Here is a 23062-nt window from a genome sequence, read left to right on the forward strand (position 1 = left end):
CCCCCCCGCTTGCACTTACATGCTGAATTAAGTAATTTCCCCTCAATAATGGGATTCAACGTACGATGATACCAGCGTGTATTTGGAAATGAAATAACTGATTGAAATGCCATATGCTATAGGGCCAGCAACACAGCAGAGCTTAGCATGCCGTTTTTTGGAATGTGGACCAGAGCTGAAACGGTAGATCGATTAACTGTTGATAGACCAACTAACTGAAATCTGAAATTCTTTAGTTCCAGATTCTCCAGTGTTTCCTGCTTTTCTGTTATCTCTGGAGTTTGGACTTTTTGAAAAAGTCACTTTTGGCTTAGATCAAATGAATAATCGATTAATGAAGGATTGGGAACCGGAGGGTTGTTGGTTTAAGTCCCCGTATGGACCAAAGTACGAGGTTTGGATCGGTAGCTAGAGAGATGCCACTTCACCTCCTGGGCACAGCCAAGTGCACTTGAGCAAGGAGCCGTACCCCCCCCCCCCCAACCCCGTGTATGTAGTGATTACTACCAAACAGACTGTAAATTTTAATTTCCCCACTTTGGATCACTAAAAGTACAAATCATTATAACATGTGTTTCCTAACCATTTTGTCACTGAGTAAATTGATCCAAAAGAAGAATGAAGGGAAGACATGATTAAGTGATCTAGTAAATCTTTACATGCAGTCTACTTTCTACTCTTCAGGTCTTCTATGGGAACTCTGACCGCACCTCCATGGTACAGAACCTGCTGCGCCCACCCATTGTAGCTCGCTACATCCGCCTGTTGCCGCTGGGCTGGCACACCCGCATCGCCATAAGGATGGAGCTGCTGATGTGCATGAACAAGTGTTCCTAAAGTGGGCTCAGCCTGCTTTTTAATCGCTGTCCATCCTTCCCCTGCCAACCTGCCGTTGCCAAAAGGGGGACATCGGTCCAGCACTAAAAAGATCCATCATGTTACTTTGTTACAACGTTCCTCTCTGTAATGAGACTCAAAGCAAACTAAGTTTGGGAAGGTGGACATGTTGGATGCACTATTTATCTGTCTTAAAGTCTGGAAGAATTAACTGTTTTAATATGTAAATAGGACTTTTTTGGGCACATACAGAGTTTAAAAATGCAATTTAAAGGCCTGTTCTTCAATAAAGCTACTGGATTAAAAAAAATAAACTGATTTGTTTAGTTATTCATAAACGTTCTCACTCTTTCACACACTTACAAAGAAGATTCTTCAGGTAGAGATTCAAATCAAATTAGTTTGTTTTATTTGAGATTTACTGTTACATAACATGAATATTCTAAAATTTGTAAGCATTCATTTGAGGGTTTATGCTCTCATGTACAATAAATGCTCTGTTTTAAAAAAGCAGATTAACACTGACTATGCTACTAATTTGTGTCTGTAACAAAATCACAAATGCAATACTTGATTTCATTTTAACAGTTGATGAACATCTCCTGTTATAAATATTACCAAACAAGTAGTCACACATCAGTATTAATATAATACACAGTGCTTATTCAGCAAAACAGTAATCCAAAGAGAGAAATGTATTGTGTCAAGTAGAGAGTGTGTACGGTCCTTACAGATGCACGATACACAATACAATACGGTCATGTTTTGGACAGAGTGTTTTATGTGTAAGCCTCAGGCTCTGTGTTCAGTCTTCACACACCGTGCACATGATGAACATGAAGTGAGGAAGAATTTAGAGAGTCAGGGCAATATTGCTGAGCCATACAGTCTCTTCAAAGTGCATCATTTAAAAGCTTAGGATTTATTTCTGCCAAGCTACTTTCATGGCACTTTTTCCCAGACAGAAAACAATGTTACAGTACAGAGCATCCGCCCCCAGACGTGGTTCTGTATTAAGATTTTTTATAAGCTGGTCCAAAGTGGGGCAGTATTTGCAACGAGATAAAAATACACTACAGTGATTGATTGAAGTTATGAGGGGATGGAAAAACTTAAGAGTAGCTGAAATAATTTGACCTGACTTGTTAGTGTTCCGATTGAGGGTGTGTGAAAAGCAATGGATTTATGGTTCCAATAGTTAGCTCAACTTAATCAATAAACACTTTGCTAGAGCAAAAGTAATGAACAAATTGTGAAAAAGCTAAAATAAATAAATGGATAAACAGTAAAAATAGTTGACTAAAAGTATAGGGGAAAATAGGAAATAGGAATAGATAAATGGTTGAATTATCTTGCTAAATAGTAGTAGCCTAATAGATAAATGGTTAAATTAGTAAGCAAAAACAAACTGTAGTAACGTTAATAGCTAGCACAAAAGGAAAGTGAAAAAGCTGAAAAAAAATTGGATACAGTTAAACTAAAGTAGTGGCAAAATGATTGAAATAGCGGTGAATGAACAGTTGATGACTGACTAAACAGTGGAAATAGTTAGCTAAAATTAATGAATAAATAGTTGAGTTAGCATCAAGTTAGTCAGTGAGTAATGGATAGCTGTTTGAAGTATTTAGCTAAAAGTAGGCTAATGAATACATGGTTAAAATAATAATTTAAAAAGTCGGCCTAATGGGAAAACAGTTGAAATAGTTAGCTCAAGTAATGGATAAACGGTTGAAATAGTTAGCTCAAGTAATGGATAAACGGTTGAAATAGTTAGTTGAAAGTAACATATACATGTTTGAAATAGTTAGCTAAAGGTTGGGAACCACAGCACTTGTACACCCAGAATGGCTTTTGTGTAAAAATTACTTTCTAACAATGATTAGGGGAATAAAACTTGCAAAAATTGTTTATAAATCACATATTCAAAGCAGTTGACCTTTATATAATAGTTTGGATATATTCATACATGTATTTAACAGACAAGTAGAACCACTTGGACGTTGCTTATGTAAAATCGTTAAGTAAGAAATTGGCAACAGACTTCCTTGAATCCTGGTAGCGAGGGAAGTTATCAGAGTGCATCCCATCCTTCAGTATAAACGTTATCCTTTGTTATGAACTGGATCCTTGAAGTTTGCAGGGCAAAGTATCAAGATTTGAACTGCTGTATGATTCATCCATTATGGTGCTTCAACACATTGACATAAATAAACATTTCAGTAATTAATTTTAGATTACATTGCTACCAAAAGGATCGTCGGTAAAGTCTGTACAAGGACCAGTTATTATGTGTTCTATTTGTAATGATTAAGGTGCAAACATGGTTTTTATTGTATAATATATTGTTCAAAAGATATTTTAAAATGAGGATTAAACTAACATGGTTAACCGTTAGTTCATGGTCAGAAAACAGTAGATGCAGTGCTTCATTTTCTCCTACAGAGGGAGTAATAGGTTAGGGGTTTTGTCAGTTTATGGCACCATAGTGTCTAAAATGGCTGCTTTACAAAAGACATAACAACCTAAATATCCTAATAAAAGAACAAATAGATCTAAGCTTTAAAGATTGTCAGTGCCAACTCAGAAAAATTGCATTGCAGCTATATTTTCAATGTCAAGACTGCTTTGACTTGCAGTTGCACATTTGAGCATCTGGAACCAGAAAGACAGACACATTCAAAAGCAAGACGGCTTGGAAGAAGAGTTACAATCCTGGGTGAGATGAACACACTGGAAAGTTACTGACATTACCAATCTCCATTGTAACTGATAAAACTTGATTAGTTTAGAATGCCTTAAATAGTCTTAAGGAAATACTACGCAGTAAAATGTACTATATTTCTATATTGAATAGAAACAAAAATACTTACACTTAAAATCTACACTTTATCTATCCATTTATATATATATATATATATATATTTTTAATTTGTAATATATTTACTTTATAATACAAATTATAATAAGAATTACAGAAGTAATAATATAAAGACTATCAAACATGGAAGCTTTAAAAAAAATGTAGACAAGCAGTGTTTCAAACTAATAGTTTGGTATCTGTGTGTTCATGTGTGTGTGTAGGTGTGTGTGTGTGTGTGTGTGTAGTCAGCAGGTTTATTGTTACGCAAGGGACATGTAGGAGCAACGGAGGGTAAACGGAGGAGTCTGAAGTGGATCTGAGCGCGGTAGGGTGATGGGAGATCACAGAGCCGTCTCTTTCAGGTCGTTGAGGTTTGGCATACGAGACCTGGAGGGGCGTCCGAAGCCGTGGCCATTCTGGCCTCCCTTGATGCTCATCTGCTCCGGGTAGGGGTTTCCATCGGGGCGACCCAGGGCTGATGTGTGCCAGCCAGATTCCAGCTGTCCGGGCAGCGGGTAGGCAGTCTGTCGGCTCTTCAGCTGGGGCGTACTGACCCCTGAGTGACCACGGCTCTCTGTGAAACCACCTTGACCAGAGGCTGGGTTAGGCAGTGGCTGGTAGCGCATATCAGACTGTGCAGTCTGGTTGGAGGACGAGGAGGAAAGGTGCAGGAGTTTGCGCAGAGACTTCAATGGCTGACTCTGAAAAGGCATATCCACATGGCTGGCATGTAAAACAAGAAAACATTTCAAAACAAGAACAGACTTTTTTTCCTTTGAGACTTACCGGAGAGTGGGAATCAGAGAGTTTCTCAGGCGGCCAGTCCTTATCCCTGTCTCTTTCTTGGTCCCGGTCTCTGCTCTTGTCCCGGGTCCTGTGGCGGCTGCTCTGGTGACCGGAGGACCTGGAGGACTTCTGGATGACTGTATCCACCCCTTCACTAGGAACCTTTGACACATTGGGTGTAACTATCATTTAATCCTCAGTGTAAAGGACAACAACAGACACACAGAATGTGCTACTAAAACCTTAAAAATTAGCAAAGAGAAACACAATTGTATGTGTGTCATGTTATCATTTACATGTTTCAACATACCATGGCCATTAGTTATTTTTGGTAATAGGCCTTGTTTGGTCTCAAGTGCAGTGAAGTCATAAAAATAGCATGCATCTGGTGCCAGAAACCCTAAACATTCACTGATCAGAGGAAGACAAGAGACGACTCCTATTGTTAATAATTGATAACGTTTTTGCTTGATTGTATATATTTACATGTATACTTTACCATACCATACCTGAAGCCTGAGTATTTTCAAATGATCTACTCTTTATGCAGCAAACACTATTTTCCAAAATCTCTGAGTCTGACTGCCTGATTCCTTCTGGCCAGATTGCATTTATTTGTGCTCTGTCATCAGCACTAACCCCCTGTCAGCATCTGAACAGACTGTCACATATAAATAGAAATGTGAGGGGAAGAAAGAGTATTAAACACCTGTTTTCTGCTGAACCATTACTGCCACTGACAGTCAGCTTAACAAGTCAAAATGTGCTCGCTTTTATGTTTATCAAATCTTTTGGTTGCTTCTCCCTCCTGATCTATGCTGCATAACAACACTCAGATCGCGGCCTGGTTAAAATTCACTTTGAGAGCAGCAGAGAAGTTGATCAAATGTGCCTGTGTGATGTCGGTAAGAAGTAAAGCTTCAAGTGAGCAGTGGTGGAAGACTTATTTCATATCCTTTGCCTAAGTAAAAATACCACACTGTAAAAGTACTTTGTTACAAGTAAAAGTCCTGCATTGAAAATGCTACTTAAGTGAAAGTATCATCAGGAACATGTAGTTTTTACATATTAAAAGTTAATGTTCTCAATGCAGAAAAATTCACTTCAGCTGTCCGCCTGTATATTGTTTAGTAGTTTAATTTATAATAAAACATTGTACTTTATAAACTACAGGTGTTTTGTGAGCAAAAATCGTAATTTGTAAAGTAGTAACTAAAGCTCTCAGATTAATGTAGTGGAGTAAAAAGTAGAATATTTTTCTCTGAAGTGTAGCAAAGGAAAAGTAGAAAGTGGCATGAAAGGAAAAGGACTTCAATTTTGTACTTGACTCACAGTACTTCAGTAAATGTACTAAATTACATTCCACCACTGAACATGAGTGAAACCAGGCACAGACTCCTCAAATCTGAGCCTAACCCAAGCGAGAGTGCTCCCAATCATCCTGAGCTCCTAACCAGAGGCATGCTGTTAGGGCTGTGTGTACGAGCAAATGGACTGACCCCAAAAACAACCAGCCACATCCATTCATTTAACTGGGGGAAAATAACTTGTAAACAGCCCTGTGTTTCATTAAATTAAAAATTCCAAGAGTATGATCCACTTTTACAAAATGATCAAATTTCAATAATGTGAACATTCAAAACAGGCACTTTATTGCCTAATTTTCAATTACTGATAATAGTTGTACTGATACTGTACCCCACATATGGATCTGACTGGTTTGTGTTGGCATCCGCCTTATTAGTGAATTAATTTTCCCTCATAAAATAATCAAAGAAAACCACTGAAAATACACTTAAATTGAATCACTGAAACAGTCTGGATTATTGTTGTCAATGCATGCGATGTCAGGTGGAGTTATGAGGTGAGTAGGAGAGTGTAAAACAGCATGTACCATGGGAGAGGACACTACAGGGAGGACTCGCACAGAGGAACTATGCTTTATGTTATTCTTTGGGCTAAACAGAGGGAAAAGACATTTCTTGATGACAGGAGGCCTTCCCTCAGGGACTTGCATCTGTAATATAGAGGCACATGACTGGTGGCACATGATGCACATGACAACAAGAAGAAATGCTTTTACATGTCTGTATTAAGGCGCAAGCATTAACCATTTGAAAAGCAGAGGAGGAGAGACAGTATGTAAACAGACAGCTTCACAATCAAGGTATTGACATCGCAGAACATCTGCATAGAAGGGTGCATCCAGATGTGGCTTACATCCACAGAAGTACTCAACGCACAAGTTACCATTTGAGATTTTTTCTTTTTCTTCTTTATTGCTCTGAAGAAACCCTGCTTCTCCTTTTCTTTGGATGGCTCAGAGGGGTTCAGTACTACAGTATCTGGGCCAGTCCTAAAAATAAAACAAAAGGCCATTGAGCGTGAAAACCAACTAAAAATGTAACACCATCATTTCAACTCCAAATGAGACCTGGCCATTTCTGGGACCAGTGTGTGAGATTGAATCCACCATAAAATTGTTTCCCAGAGCAAGTTGTGTTGCTGTCAAGGAGATTTTCTTTTTTACACAAACTAATGTTTTGTTGTAGTTGTGTCAGAAGAGATCATTACCAGGGGTCAAATGCTGGCTGACGTTTGGAGTGGTTTGTCAAATTGCTGCCATCTCCGGACAGGCCAGAGCCCCGGCTCTGACCCCTGCTATCGTGGAAGGAGTTGTCTGGCCGGGGAGAAGGGACTGTTCAACAAATAACAACAAAAAGTTCATTCAAAGTAAAACAAACAAATTTGGTTTCAATTTGTTCAATCTGTCCCAAAGAAAACTGTTGCAAATAATGTACCGTATATATTTGACTTTTTTTTTAACTAAATTTGAATAAGACAGTAAGTGTAGGGGAGGACTGTGGTGTTTTTTAGTAATCTGCAGCTAAGAACTGAAATTACAGACAACAATAGAGAACCAAATCCAGTTCATCAAAACCACTGAGTAGAATTTGATACAGTGCTGTCCCTTTGAGTTATTGAAAAAGACACTGTGTGCTGTAAGTGTCTGATGCTTGAATGTGCATTGACATTTTGGTCTCCACAGTGTAGTGAAAGAAAGACACGACGAGACTGACTAAACCAACCTCTGTAGAAGCTGCCCACCCTCCTTGGCATGGATTCACTGTAGATGTTGCGGTTCTCTTTAGAAGAGCCCCCATCTTCTGTTTGCTGGTCATGGTATAAGCCAACCTGAGTCACAACAGAAGATCCAGTCACGTAAAAAAAAAGGCCAACTGCTTTGCATGCCTCTCTATCTGAGCTGATATTTTTATTTACCTGACAGAACAGAAAAAAAGAGGAGGCGTATTGATTTACAAGTGGTCATTATAATAAAAAAACTACATCTGTAGATGCTATAAATGTATACAGAATCAAACGGAAAGGGCATGGATGACAAGCTTGACTGTGCAATCATAAGTAGTCACATTTAAAGGAAGCAAAGCACAGAGAAAATGAAGAGGCATCTGATGCGCAGAGACAGAAAGAGAGAGAGAGAGAGAGAGAGAGAGAGAGAGAGAGAGAGAGAGAAGTTCATGACAGCAGTATCCACCCACAATCCCACTCTTGGAAGACTGGATGTGGGTGGGGAATGGTGGGTGCAGGCTGAATGTCGGACCTCGCTTTTTTGCCGCTGTGTGTGAAAAGATGCTGTGTTGTCCCTTGTGGAATCCCTTATTGGGGGTCTGCCGTGGGTGACCTCAGTGGGTGCCTGTTCGCTCTGTTAATGGAGACATGGTGAAGCATGAAGTGAGCTCTGCTTTGCAGCAGCACACATAAAAATACACTGCGCAGACAATATATTCTATATGTATATATACAGTATATATAAATATACAGGTAACACAATTCACTGTATATCAGAACAGGAAAAGCCCACTCTCAACACCTGCAATGCCCATAGGATGTTTATCCTGCCATTCCTACAAACCTGGGAAATTGTTTAACAAGATCTGGCTGAAAAACCTAAACACGGATCGTGATATTTTCAGACGCCACCAGAATAAATCCTGGCTGCACTGTTGTAGAAACTGAGACTGAGAGGCAGAGTCATCCAACACAACATGGTGTAGGCATTTGATAGGATTAGATCATGTAGGCTTAGGCTTTCCTTAAGGTTTGAGAGGTTGGGTGTAGGCTGATGACTGACCCTGCTCATGTCTTCCTCTCTGGATGTTCCCCCAGAGTGGCGAGGCAGCGTGCGGTGCTGCAGCTGAGGAGACAGGAGCTGGAGGCTGCTGGCTCTTGTGGGCATCCCCTGCCCCACCACCAGCCCCTCCTCCGCCCCGTGTGTCCTCTGATGGTCCCTCCGTACGTACATGGAGTGGCGGTGTGGCCGCTGCTGGGAGGAGAAAGGGCTGGTGTATCCCTGACCGTAAGGCAGAGGGTCGTGTGGGGCGGACAGAGAGTGAGCATGGCTCCTTTCAACACCACTTTCCCCAGGGTCTAGGGCATCTGGGGACTTGGCCTCCTCTGAAGCCTTGTGGCGGGTGGAGGAGCGCCTGCAGGACGAGTCCAGGGTGTTGCTCTCTCTTTCTGCGCGCATGCTTCCTCTGCCAGCCGTGCCGGGTCCCAGTCTGTCCGCTCGGCGGGCTGCTGGACTGCTCGGGGCTGTGAGGTCCAGGCAGCTCGTGGGAAAATAGCGAGATGTAGGCTCATCGGCATAAAGATGCACATCATTTAAGTTCCCCACTGACTTGGCATCGCTAAGTGTGCCATAACTTTTTGACAAGTTAAGGTAGGCGAACTTGGAGGAGGAGGGCGTGGAGCTGTGGGACTCCAGGTAGCTGTGTCGACTGTGTTTCTCCCCTGATTGAAGCGTGTTGGTCTTCCCCTCAACAAAAGAATGGCGGTTCTGCTGTGAGCGGAAGTTGGATTTGAGGTACTTGGCTCCGGGGCCGTCGGACACCTTGGACCCCAGGTTCATGTCGAAGTCGCCCTTGCTCTTGACTTCGCCAGGGCTGAGCAGATGCGGCAGCTTGCTGCTGGCCAGGTCCATGTTGCACGACGCGGAGTGGTTGAAGATCTGCGGCTGGTAGTTCTTGGGATGCAGGGTGGGACTGAGGTTGATCGCTCCAGGCATGTTGCCGTTGAGAAAGCCGTCGTTGCTGGGGTGGGAGTCTTCGTGTCGGGGCAAGCTTGAGCACTCTCTGCTGCTGGAGCGATGGCTTCCTGAGCTCTTTCCCCCATGGCTCCTGAGCAAGAGCAGAGACAAAGAACCTACATCAACATAATGTTCATAACACTTTACATTTAATTTAATTGGTAGCTATTTGTTGCGATAGGTACTCATATTCAATTAGTATATATTAATGGCATCTTATCAGATCCAGGAGAAGTCCTGTGTGGTGTTCCACAGGGATACATCTTAGGACAACTACTACTACTACTAAACTATATGTGAAAGACTTAAAATCTCCAGTTGATTGTGAGCTTTTTCTGTTTGACAATTCAGCATTATTAGGGAGTTAAAAATGCGTCTTTGAAATGTTGAAATTACAAATGACAAATAGACAAGAGATTCTGAATAAATCTTATGCCCCAAATAGTAAATACTAAACTTGCTTAAATTGGATTTCTTAATGTCCCATGCGATTAGTACAAGAAGTCTAGAGCATCTCTACATTTATAAAATAGAAAAAAAAGTTTTCTTTATGTTAGTAACAAGAAAATGTTATGTTGGCAATGATACAATCAAGAACTGACTACTGACCACTACAACTATGCATGTAATTTATATTACTAGGGTCTTTATAAGCAACAACATTACCACTTATAAATTGTACAAAGTACAATGATACTGTACATTATACCATTGATTACAATAAAATAACCAAGTTAAGTAAATCAAATGTTTACACTGCTTACAGGATTCAGTATTTAGCAGCAACTAATTTTTATAAATGCCTAAGAGGCCAGGAACCAGGCTATTTACAAGTTTTGGAGTGCAAGAGACCAGCATTTGTGTAATCCTAGCCATAGTCAAAATAGATAGATAGATAGATAGATAGATAGATAGATAGATAGATAGATAGATACAGCTCTTTAGGATCTAAATTGTTATAATGTGTGGGAGCTCAAATTTACCATGATGTGGCAGGCCAGGACCACTATGTAAAGAAGATATTTTAAAGGTGCCCTGACACACAAAATCTTTTTTACGTGCATTTTTTAAATAGGTCGGGTCCATATGTGTTTGTGTTATGTGGTGAATGTGAAAATGAACTGCTACCTCCTCTGTCAGCTCTAGTTGGATGTTGGATTGAGTCTTGCGAAAAAGTCTAAATCATCTAACAAAGGGCGAAACATTCTGCAAAAATGTCGTGACTGCTACAGACAACGCAGATAATGGTCCTTGGGAGGTTTGTTGACTGAAGACAACCCGTCACATTTGCATGAGACAGAAGGCTTTAACTTATCCATCTGAACAACATGGAGACAGTGGCAAGCTTAAACTAGCCATGGTGCTGACTGCTGACCTGCTGGGGGTGGTGTTGTCTCCATGGTGAGGTTTTCTCTTGGAGGAGCGTACAGGTGTAGGTGTGGGTGGGCCGGGGCGCTCCACCAGCCGCAGGGTCTGGAAGGCGTGGTGGTTCAGGCTTTGCTCTGTGAGAAAGCGTTCTGTCGGGTTCAGCAATAGCAGGTTCTAATGCACAAAAACCCAGAGAGAGCCTGTGAGCCGTGGAGACACCCCAAGCATCCAGACTTCACAAACAAACCGTAATGCTATCATGAGTCATCGCCATTATCATAAAAATCAGGCTGCTGCTACATTTAATTGTGACTCACATTCCCAAAAAAGCAGAAAACATTATGTGAAATATGATTTGTGACATTTGCTTTTTGTCTTCCTCAAATAGATATTTTTGATAACCTGTCTCCATAAAGTAATGAAAGCTGAATCCTGTATAAGTGCACTCTAAAGTAACATTAGTGCTTTGTAGTGGTATGCCCCAACCAGTCAAGTTGCAGTTTATATCCATGTCTGTCCAGACTCATATAATATATCTAGTAAAGACTTTGCAGCAAAAAAAAAATTTATTTTATTATTTTATTATTATTATTTTTTTTTTAAATGGCGATGTGATTTGGGCCGCGGCTGCAGTCAACATTGAGGCATAATAAAACCTGTGAACCGAGGACAGTTTATGGACTCTACAAGCGGCAGTTATACAAAGTTATAGCAGCAGTTACTTTTTTAGACAGACAGTTACTCAGTGCAAGTCATACAGCTTTGCATTAGAAATTAGCATTGGCATATTTTGTTAAATCAATATCTAAACTCAACTTAAGGAAGGTTGATAAGTGATGAGAGAGATGAGTGCCCTTGCTAAAGTCAGTCCTGAGATGATGATGATGTTAGCAGTGAGTCATTATCTGCTGGGAAAAAGCGCAAAAGCACAAGCACAGCCCACATTCTTGACATAGAGCCCCTGTTTACAGTGCAGGCACAGCAATAACAGCAGTGCTGGGACCAGGATATGAGCTGAAAGATGCTGATGGAGTGAAGAGGCATCATGCAGTCACGACGTTAAAAAAAAGTGATAATGATGCAATTATTGGATATGTAGTTGGTGAAAATTTGGGTTTTTTAGAAAATCTATTTTAACGATAGCATGTGAGTAGGAATAAACTGAAACTGACAAAAGGCAGAAATAAAAACATCAATGCAGTAGAGCAGCTTTGCCAGAACTGTAATCCCTACCTTTAGCAGGTCCAGCAGGGCTCCGCCGATGATTCCCAGGTATCTGCGCTCCAAGGTTTGGGGGTGGTTCACAGCAGGGAACTAAAACAAGAAACAGTGGATATAAGTATAGCAAATAAAATGTAACCACAACAAATGCCTAAGTGATAAATGATGGAATAAGCACTACTTTGTAGAAAGACCAGCAATATCATTCCCCTGTGCTTCATGTGTAGAGGAGTACAGCGTGTTTAATCAGCTTGTTTTCTTTGACATTGAATATTTCTATAGTGCTATTCTTAACGCCTGTCCCCGGGTCCGATTCCCCGAGAAATGAGAGGACACGATTAACGTAACGCAGCTTTGCCAGACTATTTGCACGATGTGGAGTGAAGGAGGGTCTGGCTACTCCACACAGCATTCCGGGATGGGAAAAAAACATGCTCTAGTTTATTTCCATTTCTTAAAACCGCTCAATTTACCCTGCATCTGAGATCTGAGGAGCAGTTAACCATGGTCCTAAGGAATAGACCAATTTAAAATTCCAAAAAAAGAAAGCGGAAGGAAACGGAAATTGACGCAAATACATGCATCCGACGAAATTTCCTGCAGCACCGGAAGTGCAACACCAAGGATAGAGACATTTCTCCAGGCAAAGTTTTGCTGTAAGTATACTTATACTTATATATTATATTTTATATACATATACTTTTTTAGGTTTTATTTTGTGGTTATGGTTCAAGACAAAATTATCACTTTTGTCCAGAAGGGTTGGCAAAATCAACTAAGACTTGTTTATGCTGTAAATACTAGTAATAAAAGAGGCTGGTTATTGATCTTCAAAAAGGGAAAAAGTAAGAATCACCAATCGTAATCAATAATCAGCAGTTTGAACTGGTTCATTTGTACAAATATCTGGAGATTAACAAATCAATGGTTATACTGTACATGAATTACCTGTTTTATTGGTCCAGTTTTCAGGTCCATCACTTGGCTTGAGGCTTTAATTTGTTTATCGACTATAATATGTGCATTTCTTTATTTATTGTAGTGGCTAAGTGGGCCGCTCAGCTACACCAATCCTATTCCTCCTGGAATATCTGGTACTTTGCATGTTAGTGTCACTACTGTTGTGGCAGTATGTCTATTGGAATGCAGTAACCTGTCTGACTTTTTTGTCACTGTGCATGTACAACCAAACCAATTACCCCTTTGGGAAATGACAACTTATCTAAATTAACATAAAACCGTCATGTAAGTATAATAATGCTATTGTGAAATATTTAATAAAGACTATAACCACTTTGTCATGTTAAATTTTACCCTGCAGACGCTGCTTCTCCTGAAATTACATTTTGCAACCACTGTTCGCTGACTCACAAGAGCCCTGTTGCACGTGATTTCTTCCACATTCCGTCTCGTCAGTCTTTTATTTTAATTACATTTTTCTTATGACTATTTTGAATCTGCTGTTTGCCAAAAAATGTCCGGAAGCTGTTCTTTTTTACATCACACATTTCCAAGCGGCAAGTAGGTGGCTTACGTGATAAAAAGAACAATCAAAATGTCCTGTGTTCACTCAAGAGTGTTGTGTGGTTTCTTTCTGGTCTGATGCAGCATTATTTTAATAAAAACTGTTTGTTTGGGTTCTTCTTTCTCCTTTCACTTGGTCTTCGCTGCTGTTATTAAGATAATTTGACTGTCAGAGAGCTGCTAAATAAGTGAATGTCCACCGATCAGTGAAGCTTGCTGGCAGGGTGAAGCTCTCTACTCATTTAAATGACAGCAGGCATAGAAATATTGAGGAGAAGAGTTTTTCTTTTCTTTGAGCGAGTGCTAACAATAGCAGGCGCTAGATATTTAGTCAACAAACATCACTGTCCAACATGTGCATATCTTACTGGAGAGTACATTTCACTGAAAAAGAAAATACTTTCACATATTTGAGAGCTGGAATTAAGGCTCCATACCAAATGTTCCTACACCCATTCACCAATTTTTACACCCACAAGTGTCCATAAATTAAAAAAATGCAACATTTTCAAACAGGGTCCTCATTAGTGGGTATTCACTGAGGGGCAGTTTGCAAACTAATAATTATATCCTGAGACGTGGGCAGAGAGGGAAAGGAAAGGATGGCCCAGGTCTGTTGTCCCACCAGCCTGCCACTGAAGACTTATCATGGCCTTCCTTTACAGAGCATACAAGATACATGATACACGATGAGTCATTGTGATCCAATCAGTCACGGCACAGCAAACTCAGCCAGGAGAGAAAAAAAAACAAAAAAACAAGCAGAGTGCAGAGACAGAAAATAAATAAGAGAAGAAGAAGGAAAAGAGGACGCAGAAAAAGACAGCAAACCAGAGACAAGCTCAAGTCGAGAGCGATGGATGAAAAGGAGCTACATGGAGGGGATGAGCCGGCAGAGTGACCCGTAGTGAGGGTTGGGGTAAAGAGAGTGAAGAGCGGCCTGGCATTACCCGCAGCCCGTGGAAGCGAGCATTGTTATAGAAGAGCTTCATCTGTTCTGGTGGCAGGGGTCCCAACACTTTCTGGATGGTAAAGAGCTGGTCGATCTCACTCTCTCCCGGGAACAGAGGCTGCCCGTCACTCAGCTCTCCTAAGATGCAGCCCACTGACCACATGTCCACTGCTTTCCCGTAAGGAGCCCTGGGACCACAGATTTAAGGGGTTGGTGATGGAAGGTCAGACAAAAGAATAGCTACTAGAAGGGTGTGTCAGAGGAAGGACTCAGACCCTGGAAAAGGCTATTGAAAAATAGCAGACCTACCCGAGTAAGAGCTCTGGAGAGCGGTACCATCTAGTGGCCACATACTCAGTGTAATTGGCATCAGTCCCCTCAGAGAGATTACGTGCAAAGCCTAGCAAGAAAAGACACAGGAAGCAATATAGTATAATGAGGAGCTTTATGATATGCTCTACATGCTGAGACACTTTAAAAGGATTTTAGACAGGCATATCTTTGGATGCTTACTATGATACAGAGAAGTTATAAAGTAGTTGAGTTAGGTAAAAACTCCACTAAAATAGGAGAGATGTTGAGCTCTTTTGTGACACAGTGTACTTGTAAAAGTAGTCATAATAATACTGGATATTGTTTAACACGCCATAAAGATTTTAACTTATTAGCTTAGCAACTGGTAACAACTGGAAACAGCTAGCTTGGCTCTGTACAAAGGTTAAAAAAGCCTATTTAAAGCTCATTAATTTTCTTTAGCTAATGTTTTAAGCTTTAGGGATGCTGGTAGGTGTATTTCTTGATTTTGGACAGATAGCTGTTTCCCATTGCTTTAAATATTTGCTACATGCTAGCCAAGCTAACCATCTCCTGGCTCGCTGTGGTTTAATACTTAGTGTACAGACATGAGAGTGGTATCCTTCTTCTTATGTCAATTTTAGAAAGAAAGCAAATGAGCAAACATCCCAAAATTTTAAACTCTTCTTTTAAAAAAGGCCAAAGAAATGCTACCACTAGTAAAATCTAATAGTATCAAGAATGATAAAGCTACTCTGAGTGATAAGCCAAACCTGTTCAGAAACACTTGTTTAGTGTATTCATAAGTGCTTAATAGTAAGAGAAAGAAATCTGAAATACACCAATGAAACCTTCTGTATAAAACAACATACTGTGAAAATAAATGTGTAGTAAGATGTAAACTTTCACAGCAGAGTGTGTTTGGCCTATGTCTGTTCTCTCAATGCCTTTGGCTGACACAGAGCAAACAGCAGGTCTTCAGTCTCTCACTCCATATTGCCTACAAGATGTTGGCTATGCAATATTTTCCATTTCCCCTCGTTGTGTTGTGACGCTACCAGATTGAATCAAAACACGTTTCAATAACCGAGATGAGGGAGGAATGCACAGCAGCAGCCTGAGATCCAGGAGAGAAGGCTGTACACAAAGCTTTAAAATAACAGGATAAAGCCGGCCTGCTGCCCTCCTGAAGCACTGGTTCCAGCCAAATATAGTCTCTTTTAAAAAAAAAAACGGCTTTTCTATCACAGCTTTGACTGCTTGGCCACCTTTCTTATAGCTCTTACAGTGTGAGTGTTTGATAGAGGTGCTCACCAAAGTCACATAGCTTGAGGACGTCATCAGAGCTGATGAGAAGGTTTTCTGGCTTTATGTCTAAGAAGGAAGAACACAGATGGCGAATGAGGCAACACATACAGTAAGCTGGGGAGGGGCATCATCGTTCCATCATCACTATCATCACTTCTGCCACCACATGTTCGTCTGTCTCCTTGAAAATACTAAATTCTCACAAGTGCCTTCGTAAAATGCAGCAAACAAAACAAAAAACTGAAAGTTGTGAAAAATTGTTCACAGAGGGTAAAAACCATAACTTATACATCAAATCTAGGAAAACACTGTCATATGCCTGGGTATACCACAGGCCATTTGGATGCCTGCTCTGTTGCATTCAGTGTGCCAAAAGCTCACATGGGCCATCTGGTTTCCTGCTCTGCTGACACTGATTCACCAAAAAGCTTGCATTTTGTGAAATATTGATTGGTTGGTTACAACATCATAAAACATATTAAGCAACTGCTCCATTAGAGACACTACACTGATGTACAGAATTAGTTCAAGATGTTTCTTTAAAAACTTTAAAAGGACATATGATGAATGAATGCTGCACTCGGGACCTGAATCATACAAACGTCTCTTCTCTGCCTTTCTAATACTGTCTCCATTTCAGTCATTTTATTATGTGTCCTAATAAAAGTGAAAAAAATAGTTTGTTTTAAATGCAATGAGGGTTAAGGAACATTTATGCATCGTGTCTATGACAAATTTAGAACTTTCCCGAGGGAGGTGATCAAAAAACCTGTTTATCTGGTCAGTGAACTTCCACCCTAAAATTAATTTACTGCACCAAATCCAAACATCCAAATAATCTAAATCTGAAGCCCCAAGAATATAAATGTATTGATTATGCTATACACCAGGGAAATGGACTATAGCTCTTAACTGGAATAAAATGGAGGCATCTACAATTGTTGCATGGATCAAGAATATGGTGCAATGTACTGCATGTCCAGAGATTAACATATAAATTAAAAAACAAATTAGAGGTGTATAACAAAATATGGAAACCATTTAACCAATTTATTTAAAAAAGGAGCTATAGAGGAGCTTCTGTAGAGTGAAAAAAACTATGCATATCATAAGTTTACTAAAAGTACCATGATACTGTCATATAATTTGCTTTATTGTTGATTGTTTTTTATAGTAGAACAGGTGTTAAGAGAGAAAATTTGTTGGGATGAGACGGAGGTTGGGGTTGTGTAATGTACTACTTATGAGTGCAATGAAAATCAATAAAAGACATTGATAAAAAAGAGAGCTTTTACCTCTGTGAACTATGTCATGCTTGTGGCACCAGTGGATTGCTCGGATTAACTGGTAGATGTAGCTGCGTGCTTTGTCAGTCGGCACACCATTGGGTAGCTCCTCCAGCAGCTCGAGCATGTTCTAAAAGTGAAACGCACACAACCAAATAAATCAAAATGACCGCCGCACACAAGTGACCATAACACTAGAAAAATCATAGAGCAAGCGTCTGTAGGAGAAGCATACCTTTTCCACATACTCAAAGACAAGATATAGCTTTCCTCTTCTGCGGAAGGCCTCTTTCAACTCAACAATATTCTCCTGCTTGAGGGTGCGGAGCATCTTAAGCTCCCGTAGCGTTGTTTCTTTAACTTCCTCATTTTCTGCATGAACGTGCAAGAGAAGGGAAAACCAGGATCACATAGGGCTGACATGTAGTGATAGGGATGGGACGCATCCCAGCAGAAACTGTTTGGCACACAGAATCACTCTCTGTCCTCTGATGAGGACTTGTCCACTTACCTTCACTGTCCTTGAATTTCTTAATGGCCACAATTTCATTGGTGTCCTGCAATAAAAATACAGAGCAGTTAATGAGAAAGCTATCCTACTGTTTGTTGTCGCTAAAGACATAAGTTATAACAGTGGTAAAACACAACAGCAGAGATAAAACAAATAGAATAGGATTACTTTTGGTACTTTACTGCTAATCACATTAGGTAGACCACACCACTATGTGTGGGCTTTTGCTAAAACAACATAAATGTTTAAATACAGATTTAAACACAAATTAGTATTCATTCATTAGCATTAGTTTGCCACCTGGTGCTCTCCTTCTAGCCCCGCCCCTGCTCACAAGGGGTCGGTAGCTTTTTTATTTCTTGTAAAATATTGTCACTAAATTGATAAGTCGCTTGACAGAAAACTAATCTTCAACTATCGGTTATATCACTGTCACGTAACCCAGATAATGTAATGATACAAATACACAGTCTATGAAGTAATTTCGCCTCTTTATTATCATAACACATTTTTCTGTACTGCATTATCCCCCTCGTCATTTATGTTGCAATAAACGTGTATATGGTCAAGTGCCAACAACTGATATAATCAAATATATAGTCCAACCAATATTCACTTATATTATTAAAATTAGGCATATCTAAACAAAATCAACAATTAGCAGTCATAGGCCATACTCCATTTAAAAAAAACTACTATAAGCATAGAGCCAACATATTTTCATGTGTAAATCGGTAAACTATGTGTTTATCTCAACCAAAACTAAAGCTGTAATGGTTGGAAAAGGGGAAAGACGACCCAAAATAAAACATTTCATAGTTTTATTTTGTTTCTGTCAACTTTAAATGTAGTGTGTTTTACAATGCTAAAATTACTGTTTATTTACATGGAGTCTGGCGGGTTTAGAGAACGCAATTTCACTGATGCTTTTATGTCTAAATAAAGAATCTTACTCTTTAACAAAAAGGTCGACCTCCTAGAAATCATTTTTATTATGTTGTCAGAGATTTAGAATATTAATCTGAGTCTGTAAGCGGCAAAAACAGCCCTTTTGTGAAGGTAAATACAAGCTGGACAATTGCCCTATTAACTTACTTTGTAGCTTGTTTCTCTGCTGCCGACTGCAGCGATCTCGCTTACTATTGGAAATATTGTCAAAGATTGTTGTTCCCTTCAGTCACTCAGACACAAAGCCATAGAGGAAACTAGGCTGGCAAAAACGTAAGTTTCCCTTTAAGACCTTAGCTATTGTTAGCAATTAATTGCAGTTAAACAAAGGAACCTCCATAATAGTAATAAAATTGACAATTATTATGTAATAAATTATTATGCATGGAGCAAACCAATAAAAGTCAGGACTAATCACCACTAAGTCACTGTTTTGCTGACACACTTCTTAATGTCCCTTCATGAAGTTCTCTATGAGAGATGCCCCGGCCACTAGCCCTGTTTCTCGTCATGTCCTAGTTAAGCCGAGTATTTCTGCCTATGGCTCAGAGCTGTGCTCCAGTTTCCTCCCGCCCTCAGAAAGCCAAAGGCAGCATCTCACCACTCACTCCAACATGGATCACAGTGAAGGGTGAGCCCTCCTCCCAGCACGGAGAATATAAGATGATTCACAGAAGGGTCATGAGCATCACTGTGCTGTGCACATGCAAAGGTAGTAGGGTAGGGACCATATGCTTTGAAATTCAATTCTTTCCCAATGCATGCATGCATGCTGATTTAATTGGTATTGTTTTTTTTCATTTATTGTGATTCTAGAAGTATTGCAATTTAAAAAAACAAACGTCTACAGACAATATATCATGAGACATTTCTAAAAACTAATTGTTCTCTAAGAAGAATGCACATCCCGTCAGTCAGTCAGTCTGACATTTATTTCATTTTCACAAAGTAGTATGAGTGAAGGGAGATGATGCGCTGCTGGGTATAAATTTAATCACCTCTTATATGTTTACATATTGTTCAGAGGAAGTCAAACTGACCAGTAGCAACAGTTCATTTCAACTAACCAAGATCAGAAGTCTAAAGAATTGTAGGCTTTAGCTGTAGTACTGTTTGTTAACTCTTCACATCCAAGCAAAAAGTAAGTCAGCAAGTCCAAGCAAAAATAATACTCACAATACAGTACTGTCATTCTCCTGACAGTATTATATGTGTCAAATCAAAAGGATTATACCTGTCATATCTGCATGTGAGAGCAAAATGACGCACAAGCATTCACAGCATTGGACACCTTGAGGTGGCAGTTGTCAAATCATTGCCTTAAAGGAATGCATTCACTTGGTGGAAGTTTTTTTCGAAAGATTATTTTTTGAGGCCACAGGACAGATGAAGACTAGAAAGGGCCGTAGGTCAGTGGTCTCTGTGTTGTCCTCGTCTATTGTCAGATCATTGTATTATTTTCTGTGTCGGATCGCTGTGTATGAGTCTATGTATGTTTTTGTCCTTGGGTTGCTTGTTCCCGTGGTTCCTGTTTTTCTTTGTAACTTTGTTGACTATTTTGGAATACCTTGCCTGCTGTTTTTTGGACACCTTTCGTCGTATAGATTTTTGTTTAATAAAGATTCAACCTCATCACATCTCCTACAATCTCTGCATTTGGGTCCAACCTTCTATATAACATGACATTCCATGAATTATTTATGTAAGTTTAGGTTGTCCAAACAACACGAAGGGCTAAAGACACCAAAAATATACTGTGTAAAACCATTAGTATCACTAAGAAGCTCTCATTTAACAGCCACAGTCGATTACATTCCACAGTGTATCATGTGTGCTATACAGTACTTGTTGGAGGGATTAGTTAAGTACACCAGCTGCTCTGAACCTTTTTGTGTTACATATGTTATTTTAAAGCTCTTAAGGAATTCCCATGTGGCAATGGACTCTAAGGCTCAATTGTGTGGGAGAGAAACCAATCTGTGTAAATTATTATTTACTACGAACACGCTGTCCCTCTCTCAAGACCTAAAACAGCACAGTTTAAACACTTGGGTCAAATAGATTGATAGATACACTTTTATTGATCCCAAATTGGGATATTTTAGTGCTACAGCTGCAAAATGTGTGTGTGTGTGTGCGAGGGGGTGTTATCCATGATAGATACCAGTTTGTTTAGTGACCTCCTCTCCACCATAACTCCAATGTCTCCTGTTTGCAGCCAATGACACTGAGACCACTACCTAAAGTCATTTACCCTGAGGTACATGCTATGCACTGCTACGCCCTGCAGTTCCCTGCTACACCTTGAACTACTACAACTACTATTTCCAATCATAGCTCCATTAGCTTTATTGTTACTTTAATTGCCACTGATCATCATAACCCCAACCGGCAACGTCAGACACCGCCTACCAAGAGCCTGGGTCTGTCTGAGGTGTCTGCCTAAAAGAAAGAGTTCCACGCCCGTCAAGGTTTCTTCCTAAAAGGAGTTTCTCCTCGCCACTGCTGCACTAAAACGCTTACTCCTGGGGGAATTATTGGGTCCTTGTACATGATAGAGTGGGGTCTTAACCTACTCTGTGTGTAAAGTACCTTAGGATAGCTCCTGTGATGATTGGATACTATAAATAAATTGAATTCATATGAATTACAGTAACATGAAGGTTCACAAGTTAGTATTATCAGCCAAAAGAAAGCGTCAGTAAAATCGATATAGAAGAATGACGCAGACCTCATAGTAAAATCTAATGTGGTCTATTACGTGTAATTAAGTCAAACAATAATGAATAAGTGCTGCAAACTAATCCAATTGTTATTCTGCAGCAATCTGTTGCTGCACTGCTCACATCATCGATTAGGCTCTGATTAAATCTTATATTGTAAGATTTCTCACAATTCACAGTGGAGACACTGATACATCACTTTTATAACGACGTAAATATCCCCCACTGGAGATGATAAAAGACCATCATTAATTACTAAGTTATTCATTAATTTCATAATCTCATGTGCTTCCCAAAGCACAATTAGTGAGTGGAGGAGGCAGTCATACCCGCGCTGTGTTACATTCTATCAGGCATCACCCTCTCATGTTTCATCCAGTCGGATGTGCTTGTTGTCAAAGATCTGCAGCGAACTACAACACCGAACCCAGCATCAGGGCATCAATTTGGTGTCAAAGACCTGCTTCGCACAGAGCATAACATAATCAAATTAATAATGCCAAGATCCCCCAAGTCATGTCTCTAATCACACAGTCCAAAAGGGGAGTTTAAACACAAAGTGCTTGTCTGGGAAACATGTTAATAAAAGCCTGGTGGATCTCTGGGATGATGAACGCCTAAAGGGGTGTGACGGCTGCTGTGTTGGTTTAAAAGTTGGTCTAATTAGGTTTTGTTTCTATGTTTGTTTATGTAGTTTTTTACCCCGGAGATCCAGAGTTCTCACGAGAGAACAATTTAAATCTGCTCAGCGAGTTACTCCGGCATCGAGAAATGCTGCTCATTAACTATGCCCTTGTAGCTGAGCTGCACCAATCACATCGGTGTATCTGATGTAGGTGGGCCACAGGCCAGCTGCACCAATCACATCGGTGTATCTGATGTAGGTGGGCCACAGGCCAACTGCACCAATCACATCGGTGTATCTGATGTAGGTGGGCCAGAGAAGAGCTGCACCAATCACATCGGTGTATAGGCGGGTATGACGTGTATATACGTCACGTATCCAGAGCCCCACACGCTAAACCCCACTAAAAGTAGTTTAGTAATTTAGCTATTCTTTAAGTTAAATTTGTTTCCTTGTTTAAAGCAGCACCCAAAAGCTCATAAAGAATAGCAATGACCAAGTGGCCTGCTGTAGTATGCCGTATGTCGCCAACAAAGCCAAAGGCAATGCATTTAGAAATGTGTGTTAGCTTTTACACAATATACTTTCAATCTGCAAAATCAGTCCTGTGGGGTTATTTACAGTAAGATGTACCTGTGGTGTGTGATTATAAAGTTGTCTGGTTCTTATGGTATGTGACTGGGGTAAAATCACAGTGGGGTAAAAGTAAGAG

At 40.1% G+C, this 23062-nt stretch overlaps 3 protein-coding genes across 16 annotated transcripts in view; 1 reads left to right on the forward strand and 2 right to left on the reverse strand.

Moving 5' to 3' along the window:
• The window catches only part of LOC117950107 (retinoschisin-like), a 4343-nt gene extending 3206 nt beyond the window's left edge, over window positions 1-1137 (forward strand). For both annotated transcript variants that reach the window (XM_034880831.1, XM_034880830.1), the window contains exon 6: window positions 685-1137. In XM_034880831.1, the coding sequence (XP_034736722.1) occupies window positions 685-837 (153 nt within the window). In that variant the 3' untranslated portion in view covers window positions 838-1137. The remainder of the gene's footprint in view (window positions 1-684) is intronic.
• Window positions 1-7996, reverse strand: part of LOC117950109 (AP-1 complex subunit sigma-2) — a 26141-nt gene extending 18145 nt beyond the window's left edge. For 4 of the 9 annotated variants that reach the window (XM_034880839.1, XM_034880836.1, XM_034880842.1 and 1 more), the window contains exon 1: window positions 7965-7983. The gene's annotated coding sequence lies outside the window, so the exon portion shown is untranslated. Of the gene's footprint in view, window positions 1-7964 lie in introns of all 9 variants that reach the window. The other 5 variants (XM_034880838.1, XM_034880840.1, XR_004657810.1 and 2 more) reach the window with 4 other exon arrangements.
• LOC117950076 (cyclin-dependent kinase-like 5) overlaps window positions 3765-23062 on the reverse strand; it is a 36951-nt gene continuing 17653 nt past the window's right edge. For 2 of the 5 annotated variants that reach the window (XM_034880774.1, XM_034880775.1), the window contains exons 4-19: window positions 18055-18100; window positions 17779-17915; window positions 17553-17673; window positions 16264-16323; window positions 14965-15055; window positions 14654-14843; window positions 12192-12272; window positions 10966-11132; window positions 8637-9681; window positions 8106-8207; window positions 7573-7678; window positions 7058-7181; window positions 6734-6839; window positions 6378-6500; window positions 4484-4645; window positions 3765-4398 (exon numbers count right to left, since the gene is read on the reverse strand). In XM_034880774.1, the coding sequence (XP_034736665.1) occupies window positions 4039-4398; window positions 4484-4645; window positions 6378-6500; window positions 6734-6839; window positions 7058-7181; window positions 7573-7678; window positions 8106-8207; window positions 8637-9681; window positions 10966-11132; window positions 12192-12272; window positions 14654-14843; window positions 14965-15055; window positions 16264-16323; window positions 17553-17673; window positions 17779-17915; window positions 18055-18100 (3021 nt within the window). In that variant the 3' untranslated portion in view covers window positions 3765-4038. The remainder of the gene's footprint in view (window positions 4399-4483; window positions 4646-6377; window positions 6501-6733; window positions 6840-7057; window positions 7182-7572; window positions 7679-8105; window positions 8208-8636; window positions 9682-10965; window positions 11133-12191; window positions 12273-14653; window positions 14844-14964; window positions 15056-16263; window positions 16324-17552; window positions 17674-17778; window positions 17916-18054; window positions 18101-23062) is intronic. The other 3 variants (XM_034880776.1, XM_034880777.1, XM_034880778.1) reach the window with 3 other exon arrangements.

The sequence above is a fragment of the Etheostoma cragini genome, chromosome 9 (genome assembly GCF_013103735.1).
Source record: "Etheostoma cragini isolate CJK2018 chromosome 9, CSU_Ecrag_1.0, whole genome shotgun sequence".
Classification (NCBI taxonomy): Eukaryota; Metazoa; Chordata; class Actinopteri; order Perciformes; family Percidae; genus Etheostoma; species Etheostoma cragini.